This window comes from Equus przewalskii, chromosome 5 (assembly GCF_037783145.1).
Source record: "Equus przewalskii isolate Varuska chromosome 5, EquPr2, whole genome shotgun sequence".
Lineage (NCBI taxonomy): Eukaryota > Metazoa > Chordata > Mammalia > Perissodactyla > Equidae > Equus > Equus przewalskii.
The window spans coordinates 36,991,464-37,007,924 of NC_091835.1; the positions used below are offsets into that span (position 1 = coordinate 36,991,464).

Here is a 16,461-nt window from a genome sequence, read left to right on the forward strand (position 1 = left end):
ATATCATAGGAATGTCAGATTGCTATAAAAGTCTCTAGTGCTTACTCTTTTTATATTTATCTGGTCACATATCAAGAGCAAAGAAGTCACAAACAGGTACAGGTTACTGCACCGCACTTTGAATAGCACTGCTATGAACAATATTAAGTTAATATATTTCCTGCCTTTCCGGTAGTTCTAGTTTGGAAAGGATTGGACTTAGTATAAATCAGTACAGTTTTTCGTAAAGATATTTCTCCAAATAAATGTACAGTAGCATGCTTGGAGAATTAAGGAGGCTTTTTAAAAAAGTCTCTATCGTCTTCTTATTTTTAATATGTTAAAGAAGGGAACTCCTCATCGGTGTGGCATGTGTGTATATAATTGCTGTTTCTAGCAATTGCTTAGAAAAAGCTGTATGAATAGTTTGAGAATTCTGTCTTCCTGATGCTTTTGGGATGTTATGACTTATATCATTGGTCTACAATTCATGATTTTAAGAGAATGGAAAGGAGAAAAAGGTTAACCAAATTAACAAATATTACCTATGGTCTGATGTTGAGGGTTTAAAATTAGAGGACTGAATCATCTTAATTTCTCTAAGCTACAGATTTATGATATTACAGTTGCTTAACAAACTTTTTTCTGGTTTAATTTTTCTGTATCATCATGCTGATTTTTTACAACTACAGTCCAGTTTTGCTCTAATCTTGATACTGTACCATTTGTTTCTGGGCAATAAAAACAGTCAGAAGCAAGACTTATTAACCCATGGGCACTGAGTATCTTAGTGTAGAAAGAACTCTAATAATGGAGATAAAAGTAAATGTGTGTGTTTGTTGAGAGTATGTGTGTGTATGCATTCAGCATCTTTTCAACCTTGGATGAGTCTCCTCAACTGACTCATTCTTCCATTTCTTAATCCAAATGGGAATTGAATATACTAAAGTAGATCTTCGGGCTTCTATTATTTGTGTGGTGGAGGAATAAGGGATGTAAGAATGAAAAATTGTATAGAATTAGGAAACTTTGTTTTAGCTGAAAGATATTTAATTTCTTTAAGCTGGATATTAGAATATTTATAGTTTAAGATAGCTTTCATTCATTTTTAAAGTCTGGTTGTTTTAAACTGATATTTAACTGTATTTTCAACTTTTTGTTTATTACTTTCTCCAAGGAAAACAAAATTTAGCCATCAGGTTTTACCTTCTTCCTCCTTTGTGCTGCTGACTTCAATGTAGATAAAATTTATACAGAACACCTCTATTGCTTTTTTTCTTAAATTTCTTTTTTGTCCAACCAGGTGGTCATGAAAATTTTGCTAAAATGATTGATGAAGCAGAAGTATTGGAGTTCCCAATGGTAGTGAAGAATACACGGGGTCATAGAGGTGTGTATGAGTTGTTGCTACGGGACATATTTTGAAATTACTCGTGAGAATTAGCAAGGGTGATTATACAAAGTAGATTTTTTTCTTAATCGAATCAAAGCAATTATTATTTTCTTTGTATTCACTCATGGTTATTGACTAGACAATAATTCTTGTCAATTGGAATTCATAGCTTTTGAAGCAGGGCTTCTGAAGAATAATTAGAAGGAAATTGTTAGGTGCATGGTACCTCAAACTTAGAGAAGGCTACTGTGAGTTGTTCAGTTTGGCTGGAAGTTATTTCTGTTCATTTAGTGATTGTCCAAGGGATTTTTAAGAGGCACACTTAGGGGCCAGCCCCGGGGCCGAGTGGTTGAGTTCGTGCACTCCGCTTTGGCAGCCCAGCGTTTCGCCAGTTCAAATCCTGGGCATGGACATGGCACTGCTCATCAGGCCGTGCTGAGGCAGCATCCCACACGCCACAATTAGAACGACCTACAACTGAAAATACACAACTATGTACCGGGGGGCTTTGAGGAGAAAAAGGAAAAATTTAAAAAAAAAAGATGCACACTTAATTTAGACTGATTCTCAAACCTTGGATCACTAGCCTCAGGCATCCCCTTCCCAGTTTATATACTTCAAAGACTTAAATGTATAAGGCAAAACTATAAAGCTTTAGAAGACTGTGTATAAAAATATCTTAATGACTTCAGATTAAAGAAGGATTTCTTAAGGAATAAAATGATTCATAAATCTCAGTACTTCACAAGGTTTAGTGCCTTGGCAGAGATAGCTGGATCAGGGTTCAGCTGGGAATGTTGATTGCATTGTTTATTTTGGCTTCTCCAGTAAGGCAGCCAAGAAATCTCAGGGATCCTACAGTAAATGCTCCAATGAACAAAGAAGCTGCCTGACCTTTTATGACCTAGCCTCAGAAGTCATGTAGAATTCTTCTGCTGAATTCTTTTGGCTGAAGCAATCACAAGCTCTCCTAGATTCATAGGGGTGGAGCATAGATTCCGCCTGTTCTTGATGGGAAGGAAGTAAAAGGATTTATAACCGTGTTTTTATTTTTTATTTTTTATTATTTTTTGTTTGTTTGTTTTTGTTTTTTTTTGGAGGAAGATTAGCCCTCAGCTAACTACTGCCAGTCCTCCTCTTTTTGCTGAGGAAGCCTGGCTCTGAGCTAACATCCGTGCCCATCTTCCTCTAGTTTATACGTGGGACGCCTACCACAGCATGGCTGCCAAGCAGTGCCATGTCCGCACCCGGGATCCGAACCAGCGAACCCTGGGCCGCCGAGAAGCGGAACGTGCGAACTTAACCGCTGCGCCACCGGGCCGGCCCCTATAACCGTGTTTTTAAAACATCCACTTTGGGGCCGGCCCTGTTGCCGAGTGGTTAAGTTTGCGCACTCCCCTTTGTTGGCCCAGGGTTTCGCTGGTTCGGATCCTGGGCGCAGACATGGCACCACTCATCAATCCATGCTGAGGTGGCATCCCACATGCCGCAACTAGAAGGACCCACTACTAAAAAATAGACAACTATGTACTGGGGGGCTTTGGGGAGAAAAAGGAAACAATAAAATCTTAAAGACAGCCTCTTCCATTGGCACAAAAATTGATAGAGCAATGGAACAGACTGGAGAATTCAGAAATAAAACTAGGTATATAGTGACATACTGCTGTTTTACCATATGCAAATAGAGTATATTAATGTGGAAGATACGTTTTAACTCAGAGGGAAATGTTTTGCTAATACGTGAGGCTGGTATTGGCCAACCTTTAGGGATACATCATAGATCCATTCCTCACAACATTTACCAAAATTAATTCTAGATTACTGTTGCAAGAGTTTGGGGATTGAGGGAGTGGTAGAAGGATATTATTAACTGTGTTTTTATATACATTTTTGTATTGTCCCACTAATTACCATGACTGTATTACTTTGGTTTAAAAGTAATTGATTCTGAAACAGCAGATTGGGACACAAGAAGATGCAGGAGATAGATATCAACTGCCCACAGTTTGATGACTTACGGATATTTTTATTCTTTTTCAAACACAGGCAAAGCTGTTTTCTTGGCTCGAGATAAGCACCATTTGGCCGATCTAAGCCATCTTATTCGCCATGAAGCTCCATACCTGTTCCAGAAGTATGTTAAAGAGTCTCATGGACGCGATGTACGTGTCATTGTTGTTGGAGGCCGTGTAGTTGGCACCATGTTACGTTGTTCAACAGATGGGAGGATGCAAAGCAACTGCTCGCTAGGTAAAAACAATGCAGGTGTCTTGCTAATGTATAAAGTAATATTACAGCTTGTCCAGTGTGTATATGGAATATAACCATAGATCTTTTTACCTAGTGAGTTGAAAAACAGTTTTTCATGTTACATGTTTTCTTTCACATATAAATATGATTAATAGACTTACCATAAATATAATAAATATACTTTTGAGTTTTTCTAGTAGTGAAATTGGATCATAAATTTACTGGAGTTGGTAACTAAGACTCAATTTGTAACTGAATTCACAGATGTATGAAATGTCTGATCAGAGTTAAAGATTCCCTCTTTGGTGATGTACTTATTTTGTGTATAATTGGAATTCATTTAAGCTGTGTTCTAACCTATTTTACCCATTGGTCCAAACAAGATTGCTGATTTTGATTTACTTAAGTGTGTATTTTCTGAGATCTCTTATTGTTGAAATGCCTCAGGGCTTAGTCTGGGTTTTTTCTTCTTCGCTGTTTGTTTCTAATTTCTTAGTAATCTAATCTAGCTCATGGCTTTAAATACCATCTATATGTTATTATTTTCCAATTTATATCTACAATTTGGGTTTTCTCCCTGAACTCTAGGCACATACAAATAACCGCCTACTCAATATTTCTGTGTAGATGTCCAATAGACATTTTCATCTTAACATGTCCAAAACTGAACTTCTGATCTAACTCTCCCTCCCCGTGTGTTCCACCCACAGTTTTCTCCTTATCATTTAATGCAACTCCGTCTTTCCAGTTTAGATCAAAATCCTCAGTGTCATCCTCGATCCCTCTCTAGTCTCACACCAGATCCAAACTGTCAGGAACTCCTCGAAATCTCTAGTGTCAAAATGTATCCAAATATGACTATTTCTCGTCATCTCCACCACTAATACCATCTTCTCTTATTTGGATTACTTGTAGTCGCCTCTATTTGGTTATCTTGCTTCCATCCTTACTCTTCTTCAGTCTGTTCCTCACACAGCAGCAATATGATAGATCCTTTTAAAATACAAGTCAAATCAAGTCAGACTTCCTTGAGAATCCTCCAGTGGCTTCCCATTTTATTCAGAGTGTGGTAGTCTACAGTAGTCTAACAGGCCCTGCATGATTTGACCCTTAGTCACCTCTCTGAGATCTACAACCACGTGGATGAATCTCAGAGACATAATGCTGAGAAAAAATGAAAAGTCACAAAAGAGAGTACATGTAGTATGATTTCATTTATATAAAACTTATATGCAAAACTAAACAACATTGCTGGGAATGCAAACGTATGTAGTAAAACAGCTATAAAGAAAAGAAAAAGCAGTGTATTGATAAGTGTGAAGTTCAATATAGTGGTTTGTTTCTGAGAATATGGGATAGAATAGGAGCACACAGGATTGAAAGATATGAGTGATATAAAGCCTAGTTTCTACTCTTGAAAAACTGACTTACACCCCCTTGAATTAGTTCTTCATGTCCCATCTTACATTTTTCATCACAACATATCATGCTTAATGCTGCTAAGAGCTAAATGGCATCTTTTCATTTCTGGGACACCGTTCCCTTTTACCGTGCTACCATGAGATTTAATTAACACTTCTTATACTTTATGTAAAAGGAAATTTTTAAAAAGTTAGTTTTACATTAAGAAGTGGTACTTTTTTTATTTTGAGATAACTGAGGCTTACAAAAAGGTATAAAGAATAATATAAAGGATTCCTTTGCACTCCCTGATCATTTCTTCCTTTCCTCCCCAAGTTCTGAACTTGATGTTTATCTTTCCTGTAAGTACTTTCAGTACTTCCGTCTTCCTAAACAAGATACTATTTTGTGTTATAAAACTTTATATAAATGATTTATAACTATATATACTCTTTTTTCCCCCCCACTTAGCATCATTTGTGAGATTCATCTCTGTCAACATTATAGCAGTAGTTAATTTTCACTGCTGTATGATTTTACCTGTTGACTATTTCTAGTTTGGGGCTTTTACAGACAGTGTTGCTGTGAACGTTTTTTTGTGTCCTTAGATACATGCCCACGAGTGTTTCTAGGTTAACCCTTTTGCCCAGAGGTGGGATTTCTGTATCATGGTGAATTAGGTAACTTCACCTTTCCTGGATATTGCCAAATGATTCTCCAAAGTGACTATACCGCTTTAGGATTCTTCATTAAATACTGTTTCTTGTAGTGCCGCCTTCCTGTCAACTTGTGATATTGATAGACGTTAAAGATTTTGTCACACTGGTGGAAATTATATCATGTTGTTATTTTAATTTACACCTCTAACCCTTAGTGCTATTCGGGTATCTTCAGCTGTGAATTGCCTGTTCAGGTCTTTTGCCTCCATTTTTATTGTTTTTGTTTTTTTTTTTTGCTTTTTCTTTTCTATATTGATTTGTAAGAGTCCTTTATGTAATCTGATTTCAAATCCTTCATCACTTACATGAATTGTAGATACAAGATTTTCATCCTGGTCTGTGATGTCTCTTCTCTTTTTTGTTATATATTTTGCGGAAAGAAATTTTTGTTGATTGATTGAGGAAGATTGGCCCTGAGCTAACATCCGTGCCCATCTTCCTCTGCTTTATATGTGGGATGCCTGCCACAGCATGTTTGATAAGCAGTGCGTAGGTCTGTGCCCAGGATCCAAATGGGTGAAGCCCAGGTCACCAAAGTGGTGCATGGGAACTTAACCACTATGCCACTGGGCTGGGCCCAGAAATTTTTAATTTTAATGTCAAGCATATTCATCCTTTTCTTTGCATCTCTGCTTAGTGTTTTTTTTTTTTTCCTGCTTTTATCTCCCCAACCCACCCCGTACACAGTTGTATATCTTAGTTGGATGTCCTTCTAGTTGTGGGATGTGGGACGCCGCCTCAACACGGCCTGACGAGCAGTGCCATGTCCGCGCACAGGATCCGAACCCCGGGCCGCTGCAGCGGAGCGCACGAACTTAACCCCTAGGCCACGGAGCCGGCCCCCTCTGCTTAGTTTTTTGTTGAAGAAATTCTTCTCCACCCCAAAGTCATATTTTGTTCTTGTATATAGTCTTCTAAAAATTTTGAAGTTTTGTTTATTATGTTTAGGTCTTTAGTCTCCCTGAAATTGATTTTGTTGTTCAGTGTGAGATAGAGATCCTGTTTTCTTTTTTCCAAATGAATAGTAACGGGTTTTTCCAGCACTGTTTATTGAATAGTCTATTTGTTACTAATTTGTAATGCCATCTTTTTTATGTATTGTATTTCTACATATTCATTGGTCTCTTAAGGCCCTCTGGTCTGTTGTATTATTCTTTTTTCTGTGTGAATATCAATCATACAGGCATTATTCCTGGATGTATCTGGCCTTATACCTAGATGTCTGATAGAGCAAGAACTCCTCTACCTTATTCTTCAAAATTGAATGCCCTCATTACTCTATCCCCAGAGAGACCTTTTTTATGATGAATATTCTCCCATCTTCAGTATTAACAGTAACAGCAGCTACCATCTCTTTAGTGCTTTAGTGTTTTATGACTATTAGTTGCTTTAATTCTCATAGCAACTCCACAGGTATTGTTATTACTTCCATTTTACAGACAGGGAAGACCCAGAACAGTTAAGTAACTTGCTCAAGGTAACAGATCTTATAAGTGTAGCTAGGATGCAGATATACTTTTTGGCTCCAGAGTTGTCCTCTTAACCACTCTATTTTACTGCCTCTTGAATAACTTGGCTTCACAATTGAAAAGATTACATGGAAGCTTTGCAGACATCATCTAGATTTTCAAATAAATTTTATAAATTTAACCATCTTTTATAACTGTTAAGCTCTGTGCCTCTCATACTCTTCTTACTGTTTATTAACAATAATATGATCTCAGTTATGTGAAATTTCATAGACACACCTGATGGACATTCAACTAAATGTTAGATAACTATGGTTGTCCCTGGAAATCAACTTTCAACCTATTTTTGCAAAGACTTTTGGCTTTTCTATAATGAATATTTTTTGGTTGACCTTAAAATATTTAAATAGTTTTATACACACAAATAATTTTATAATGTTATTTAAATATGATCTTTATTGTGTTACTGTTTAGCTGTGTTATTTAAATTTTGATCCTAAAATGTGATCCCCTGCTTTTTTCCTAACCTCTCCACTCTCCTATCATGTACCATATACGTCTATTCCTATATTGATTTACAATCTATTTTCAGTTTTTTGCCACTGTGAGCTGTATTACTATAAATACATATCCTTGTGAATATGCTTTTACATACTGCTGCTTTTATCATGACCAGTCTGAAGGTTGGTATTGCTGGATCAATATATGTACTTTTAATTTTTATAGATGTGGCTAGAGTGCTTTCCCAAAAGGCTTTAACTCTGCATTTCAACTTGCAGCATATTAAAGTACCCTTTTTTCTCCCTCCCTGCAAGCAGTGTTGTTCTTTGGATATATAGTTTTTGCTAATCAAATTGGAGTTAAATGATATCTCACTATTATTTTAGTTTGTATTTCAAACCTAACTATTAATGATTAGAGTATCTTTTCATAGCTTATTGGTCATTTATCTTTACTTTTATGTGGATTACTTTTCATTATATTTGCCCACTTTTCAGTTGAGTAGTCTTTCTTGTTAGTGTTTTGACCAATAACCACTAAATGCCATTAGAGCCCTCCCCCTCCAATCTCAATTATACATTCAAAGTTGCCACCATACAGTTTCCAAATTCTCTCCAGTTGAGAACCACTGTTTTAGAATCTCTAGCACAGTGTTGAGCAATAATGATCATAAGTATCTGTCTAGTTTCTGATTTTCCTTGAGATAGATTTAGTGTTTTGCTATTTAGGATGTTTATGTAGCTTCATTCTACTAGAGTTTTTAGTAGGAATGATTGTCAAATTCTATCCGTTGCCTTTTTGGCATCCTTCTGTGGATAAGATCATTTGTGTGTTTTTCACCTTTAATTTCTTGGTGTGTAATGGGTTATGTTGATAAATTTTAGATTTAAAAGGTTTTTTTGAACTACCCTTCCATTTCTAGAATAAACCTCTTTTGACTTGTAATAGTGTAGTGTTCTTTTGAAAATTTGAATTCAGTTCTTTATTTAGAATATTTACATATATTTTCATAAGTAAGATTGGCCCATACTGTTATTTTTTACACTTCTTGATAACATTTAATATTAAGGTTATGCTGGCTTTATTCAATGTATTGGGGAATTTTCAGTCTTTTCCTGGGACATTCTGTAGGTAAAGTGACGTTGGAATAAAGAGTAGCTAAATAAAACTCACCTCTGAACCCATCTGGTCCTGGTTCCTTTTGTAGTAATAGCTCTTTTATCACCATTCCAGTCTCTTCGGTAATAATTTGCTTGTTTAAGCATGCTGCTTCTTGATTCAGTGTTGGTAATTTATCATTTGCTTAGAAATCATCCATTTGTTTTGGGTTTCAGATTTTTTTGCCAGTTTCATGAGATAATTGCTTATGTTTCTTTTAATCTCTCCTTTGTGATTCTCGCTTTGATATCACGCTTAATCTTGTCAAAGTAGCATGTGGATATTTGTGTCCTTTTTATTTTTCTGTTCTATTCATTCTACTTTTTGTCTTTATTAAATTCTCTTCTTAGTTTCTTTTTCTAAGAGTACTTAATTTCTTCTTTCTGATTTCAAAATTAACATTTTGGTACAAAGTGTTTTTCTCTATCTAGACGGTTCTCATTTTCCTTTAATTCAAGGAATCAATTTTGCAGGTTCTAGTAGTTTTTATTCTTTTGGTTACTTGAATTACTAAGTTCTGGTTTCTGATTTTCTTGGGTTATTGTCAGAGACCGTGGCCTGTAAAAGTCTTCTAAAATTTGTTAAGGTTTTCTTTGTGGTCAAAAACATGATTGTTTATTGTTAATGTCTGATAAAGGAAAAATGCATATATGGTGTATACTCTAGTCAAAGATATAAGGCTAAGAAGTGGTTTGTTATTCCTTTGTCACTTATCTCTTTGCCCACTCCCTTTAGTTTTCAAAATTTCCTTTTCATTTTGTTTAAAGTATGTTTGTTATAAACAACGTATAGCTAAGTTTTGTTTTCATTCCAGTCTGACAAGTTTCTATCTTTTAATGGGAATTTTTCAGTTTGTTTTTAGTGTAATTGCTAATGCACTTCATTGTATTTCTTCAATCTTATTTTGTGTTTTTTACTTAATTTAAGTTGTTCTTTCTTCTTTTTTCTTCTCTAATTTTTGCTGGTTTGTAAGGTACCATTAATTCCATTCCACTCCCGCCGCCGTTCCTAAGCTCATTAATCTGGAGGCTCAGCCGTGGTTGTGCATTCCATTAGTGGTTACCGTCTCTTTCCCTACTCTTATAATCAGACACATATTTTCTACTATTACTTGAGGAGAGAACAGTTTTTCCTGATGCTCTTTCTTTCCTGCTCCCCTCTGCCATCATAGTAATATGAAGTCTTTGGAATACCTTCACTTTTCCTCTATCATCCCTTGATCCCTCTCTCCTCCAATGAGAAGATTAGAACAGTTTTACTTTCCTTCCTACTCCTCCCTCTTGATTCATTCATTCATTGAACAAATATTTTTGAATACCACTTAATTATCAAGTACTGTTAGCAATATTTTGTATATATCAGTGAACAAAAGAGACAAAAATTCATGTTTTCATGGGCTTTTACATTCCAGTGTTTTGCTGAAATCTTTTAATAGTTTTAGTCCAAGTCTGTATTAGAATTTCTCTTATTGTATGTCTTCTGTTTCGACAATTCTTTTTTTTTTTAAGATTTTATTTTTTTCCTTTTTCTCCCCAAAGCCCCCCGGTACATAGGTGTATATTCTTCGTTGTGGGTCCTTCTAGTTGTGCCACGTGGGACGCTGCCTCAGCCTGGTTTGATGAGCAGTGCCATGTCCGCGCCCAGGATTCGAACCAACGAAACACTGGGCCGCCTGGAGCGGAGCCCGCGAACTTAACCACTCGGCCATGAGGCCAGCCCCCTCGAGAATTCTTATATAGCACTTACATTATCCATTCCCAGGCAGTCATTCTTTATCCATTTAGAGTTAATTAGACCTATATTGCAAGAATCATTACTCACCATTTTTTACTTCCCATCTTTATCTTCCCATATCTCAGAGTCTCTATTCTTAGTTTATGTTAGTATCTGTTCATGATTATTTTCCTCAAGGGGGGTATATGAGTGATAGATACCTTCATATATCCTTCTTTCTTTCTAAAAGGAGAATATATTGGCTGAGATAGAATCTTAGATTCTAAGAGTCTAGCTTCGATTCTGCTGCCTTATAGGTTACGTTGTTGCATTTGAATGTCCAAATCTACTCTGATTTTAGGGTGGGTAATTTATTCTTTTTAAATTTTTTTCTTTCTTCCTTTCTTTTTTTTTGGCAGAGCTCAAAAGTTTTGTCAGGATATTTTCAGAGATGCATCTTTTCTCAATCAGCCCAACCTGGATTTTAGCAAACTGTTTCTATCAGCAGGCTGTTTTTCTACAGTTTCAGGAAAATTTCTTCCTTAATTATTGCTTATCCTCTATGTGTTTCTCTCCTTCTGGAGAAGTTTTTTTCTGATGCAGTTCTCCAAATTTCTTCTCTTTCTTTTGTGATTTCATCTTCAGTTTTTTGTATGTGCTTCGAAATATTTCTTATACTTTATTTTCCAAGTTGTACGTTAAACTCCCACAGGTGACTGTACTCTCAGTTCCTCTAATGAAGTTTTTAGTTGGGTAATTATGCTTCCGTTTTAGGTTCAGAAAGTCCTTTTGTGCTGAACTTGAGTCTCCTTAAACTGCTCTTATTTCTTTCATTCAAGTTGTGGATACTTGTTATTTTGCTGTTACATCAGGGCTCTGCTCTGGTTATTTGGAGCATTCAGATGCCCTCAGTCGTACAGATGCCAAGAAGCAGAGTTGTTTAATTAATTGATTAGTTTGCCAGTCACCTACTGAGGTACTTCAAAGAAGCATTCCTGTTTCCTGGACTCCTCTACTCTTCCAGCCTCAGTGGTAGGGAGGACTAAGCTCACCTGTGCAGTTACTTTTTGACCCCTTTGGGGTCAAAGACGTCAGGCATACTAACATGAAACTGATGTCAGCTTTCCTCCTGTCGATACACAGAACTCTGTGAGCCAAGCTCTTCTCAGAATTCTTTGCTTTCTAGTCCTTATCTCAGAGCTTCCTGGACAGGTCTGCAAATGAGAAAATCTAGTTCTAATTCCTTTCTCTCAGATACCAGCAAAACTCAAGATTTCACCTGTATTCAACCAGCTACCATAAACCCTACAATCCTTTTGGCTTAGGAATGGCAGATAGATTGGAGTGGGGACTGTAGAGGAAGAGAGCTGTGTTTAGGTTACCATCTTCCCAGATTCTGTCCTATTCTCTGTCCCTGTTATGCATCTCTATTATTTTTACAAATCAAAAACTGAACCCTTTTTTCATATATAAAATAAAGTGGTTTTATTGTATTTATGCAAAAGTCTCTTCTACTTGGTCACATTATTGAAAGTAAGATAGGCTTCAGTGGAAGTTTAATGTCATCTTCAGAAGAATAGCATACTGAAAAAGTACTAAGTCATTGATTCTTTGAGAGACTGGGTTGAGGTGAAATTCCCTGATGAAGGAAACTTAGACTTCAAAGTCCCAGTTTTACACTAGAATTAATTTTTACTACTGCTTGAAAAGAAAGGATTAACTTTAGAGGCCAGCTTTAGTTTCACTCCAAAAATCTGTCATTTTGGTGACTTTTTATTTTGTTTCTCTTACCAGGTGGTGTGGGGATGATGTGCTCATTGAGTGAACAAGGGAAGCAGCTAGCTATCCAGGTGTCTAATATCCTGGGGATGGATGTGTGTGGCATTGACCTGTTGATGAAAGATGACGGCTCCTTCTGTGTCTGCGAGGCCAATGCAAATGTAGGTTTCATCGCCTTTGATAAGGCTTGTAATCTAGATGTAGCTGGTATCATAGCGGACTATGCCGCCTCCCTTCTGCCCTCTGGCCGGCTCACCCGGCGTATGTCCCTGCTCTCCGTGGTGTCCACAGCCAGTGAGACTAGTGAGCCGGAGCTGGGTCCCCCAGCCAGCACTGCTGTCGACAACATGAGCGCAAGTTCCAGCTCTGTCGACAGCGACCCTGAAAGCACGGAGCGAGAGCTGCTCACCAAGCTCCCAGGGGGCCTATTCAACATGAACCAGCTGCTAGCCAATGAAATCAAACTCCTGGTGGAATGACTCCACCAGTAAATAATTAACCAACAAAACCCTTGTAAAACTTTCTTTTTCTTCTTTCTTTTTCCTTTTTTGTTTCTTTTTTTAAACCAACTTGCAATGCTGTTCATGGAAGATACTCAGGAGAATGAGAGAAAATTGAGTAGGATTAGTTAGGAGAGGAGAAAGGGGAGATAGACTAGACCTCTGCTATTAAGATGTTGCTTTCACTTACAAATCCTATAGATAAAGAGGCAGAAGAGGTAAGATACAGAAAATTGTCAGGCTCTTGTAGTTACCCTTTTAAATTACTCAAAAATGTGTATGCTCTCAGGCCATGAAGAACATACAAAATTTTTTCATGGTCTCTGTTGTTTTTGTACAGTTGGTACAAATTTCAGAGTAGCATAACTTCACATTGTGTTGCAAAGATTTGTAGTGGGTGAGGGAAACATCTACCTGAAGTACAGCAGTTTTTTAATACAAATCTGAAAATTCTGCCTTTACCATATTAACTAGCAGCTTTATGTTCATAGTTTATGAGATCTTGAAGGATTTATTATTTTTGTTTTTTCCCTTAATTTGGGTGGGAGAGAAACATGACTGTGACTCAATAAAGGTTTTTTAATGACAAAATTGGCATGTTTGCCTGATAAAAGGGAAATGAACAGTATTGCAACGTCTGGTACACAAAATAACATTTACTCCAATGTAGATAAAATTACACTAGTTTAAAATATGTGCATTGACTTGTATTTGTTAGTGTTTTAGTCTTTTTTGAAAGATATATGCTCTGTTAATGTTGCATTTTTTTTTAATACGTGCTAGTCTAACATTCCCTGATCTATGCCTGCATCTTTAACAATGGCCAAAGTGAAGAAAATGCTACCTTTTTTGTTAACAAGACACTGACTTGAAATATGTGCATTTAAAGCCTTTTTTTTTCCCTTTTTTCTTTTGGTGGTTGGGCATTTAAACAATAAGGACAAGGAAAAATATTTTTAGGGGGCAAATCAAGGGCCTATAAGTTCCTAAGTATAAAGCGGAAGTGATTTCTAATACCAGTGTTATATATTTGCATTTTTCACATTTTAGGAGGGGGTATATGTGTGTGTGTGCACGCATGCATGTGTATGTGTTTTGCTTTTTGTTTTCACCAACCAATCAAAAAGGATAGATTCTAGAAAATGGAGCATGATGGGAAACAGTTTTTTAATTTAAGAAACAGATGAGTTGTTTTCGTAGCTATGCTCCACTGGGGTGGAGGTACTCACCTAAAGACATAAGGAGAATAGATGCTTCTTAGGCCTTTCTGTGTATCTATATGTTTGATTTTTTCCTTTGGTTCTGGACTGTTCAGTGTATAATTTATTCAAGGCTACATGCTTTTCTTCAATGCTTCTGGCTGTGCGTTTTCTCCTATTACACAGGTTTTGGGGTGGGATGGACTGGACGTTTTTGGTTTGGGGACTTATTTTAGCAGTGTTGAGTCTCTTATAGCCCTACTCTGAAGCCTTCAATACTCTTCACTCTTTATATTCCTTTACTTTCTGATTTATAAAAGCCCTGAAACTGCATATAATAGGAGCCTTTAAAACATGGGTAAAGCCATCCCAATGATGGGTTTGGAAGGTGTGTTAAGAAATGGAGATGCTCCAGAGCTCAACGTAATTTTTTTAAACAGCAAGTTCCATCTCCCTACAATCCTCTGAAGCTTTTACCCAAGTTGTTTCTTGCCTCTCCAGTGCTTTTTTCCCCTCAGATGGACCTTAAACATAATTTCTCGGACACTACTAGAGAGACTTCGAGGCAATAATAAAAGATCAGTATTAACCAGCTCTAACAGAGGTTTGATCATGCTTACTTGTACAGTTTTTCCCCCGTTTTAAAAAGGAATGTAATAAAATTTGTTTTTTCCATAGAATTAAATAATATTAAAATTGAGTGGAAGGTTGACTGTTGACAAATAGAATAGTACCTCTAATCTGTGCAGTGTCTCTTTTCACCTCAGAAAAAGATACATAAGAGGAGTTTCTAATTTATTTTTAGGATATTCTAATCTCATCTAAAAGAATTTGACTTGCACAGGGTTATTGTGGGACTTACATACATATATAAGTACCTCTGACTTATTAACAGAAAGAAATACTTGGTACTTCTTTCACTGAATGACCAGACTTTGAAGGATGCATACCATTTGGGATAGAGAAATAAATAAGGGAGAAATAACTGCTTAATTAAATCATCATTCATGTGTTTGTGTAGAGACCATCTGGTTGACATAAATTATGGTACATATACTTTGAATAGTTACATATCACATGTACATAGATTAATGAATTTTAAAACACAAATAAAACACCCTCTCTATTTGATGAAAAACTCAAGTTTCGTGTTGGGTTACCAGGAAAAATATAGGTAGCCTTTAAAAAAATCTTACCCAATTAATCAAGTATATCATAAAAAATATCTAAGATTACTTCACCTTTAGTTTTATTATTTATCCATCTTTTTGCATTCACACTATATTAAAATATAGTTTTACAAACATATTTCTGGATCGTGCACTCACATGTTAGAATGAGAAGGGCAGGAATGGTCATCTTAGACTTTAAAAACATGAATATCTTCTTGAATTCCCTCAAAAATTAAGGTAAAGAATATGAACAAATCATTCTGGAAGAACCCAAATAAAACAGCCCAGATGTTTAAGTGAAAGTTAAATATATTTTCGTATTATTTAATAACTTTTGTATAATCTTAATTGCTATTATAAGAGGTAAAATTGTATTTATCAAATATGTATAATCATTATCTCGCCAAAATCTGAATTATTGTAAAATTATTGTGTATTGTTAAAATTGTAATTCTGAATTGTATTTTGAAAGTAATTCTTTCTGATATTGTTTTTTATGTCATCATGATGAAAACTGGACTATACACACACACACACATATAAATATGAACTAATTTAAAATTTTTAATAGTTTTTTTCTTTTTTGGTGCCTAAAATTGATTGGTGATTTCTGCTGGCTTTTATTCCACTGAACTTTGAAATCTTTCTGTATATACTATCAATAAGAAAATACCCTGGAACATTAGAAAATCCTTCAAGAGACTTGCTTTCCTCAAGCACTTTATCAGACTTTTGAGAAGGTATCGAAGGCGTTGAAAGAAGTAATTGACTTTCAAAATCATCTCTTCTTTTTCTCAAGAAGAAAACGATGAAAAAATAAATTCTCTTCATTCAGTGAATCCCCAGTTTGGGGTCTGGGGAGCTTAGAGACATTGTGAAATCAAATCTTGTGTTACAATTTTCTTCTGGCTCACTCTTTTGAGAAGGTTTATGGGCTATATGGCTGGTGAGACACGATCCCCTCCTAAGAAAATGTAGGTGCTCAGACAGGTAACCTCTGCTGCTACTGTTTTTATTTGTTTGTTTGTTTGTTTAATTTCATTTAAAATTTGTTTTTATTATAGTAGGATATTTTTAAATGTAATATATTTCAGGATTTATAACCAGGTTCACTGCTTTCTTTCTTTTTTTTCTTAAACAAAACAAAACAAAGTTTCATTTGAGATACATTTAGGCGCCTTTGAAGCTTGGATTTTGGAATGTTTCAGTAGTGGACAGAAATCTGCTG

At 36.0% G+C, this 16,461-nt stretch overlaps 1 protein-coding gene across 6 annotated transcripts in view; it reads left to right on the forward strand.

The window, feature by feature from the left end:
* RIMKLB (ribosomal modification protein rimK like family member B) overlaps window positions 1-16,461 on the forward strand; it is a 70,711-nt gene that overhangs the window by 46,613 nt on the left and 7,637 nt on the right. For all 6 annotated transcript variants that reach the window (XM_070620669.1, XM_070620665.1, XM_070620663.1 and 3 more), the window contains 3 exons: window positions 1,283-1,369; window positions 3,419-3,622; window positions 12,378-16,223. In XM_070620669.1, the coding sequence (XP_070476770.1) occupies window positions 1,283-1,369; window positions 3,419-3,622; window positions 12,378-12,841 (755 nt within the window). In that variant the 3' untranslated portion in view covers window positions 12,842-16,223. The remainder of the gene's footprint in view (window positions 1-1,282; window positions 1,370-3,418; window positions 3,623-12,377; window positions 16,224-16,461) is intronic.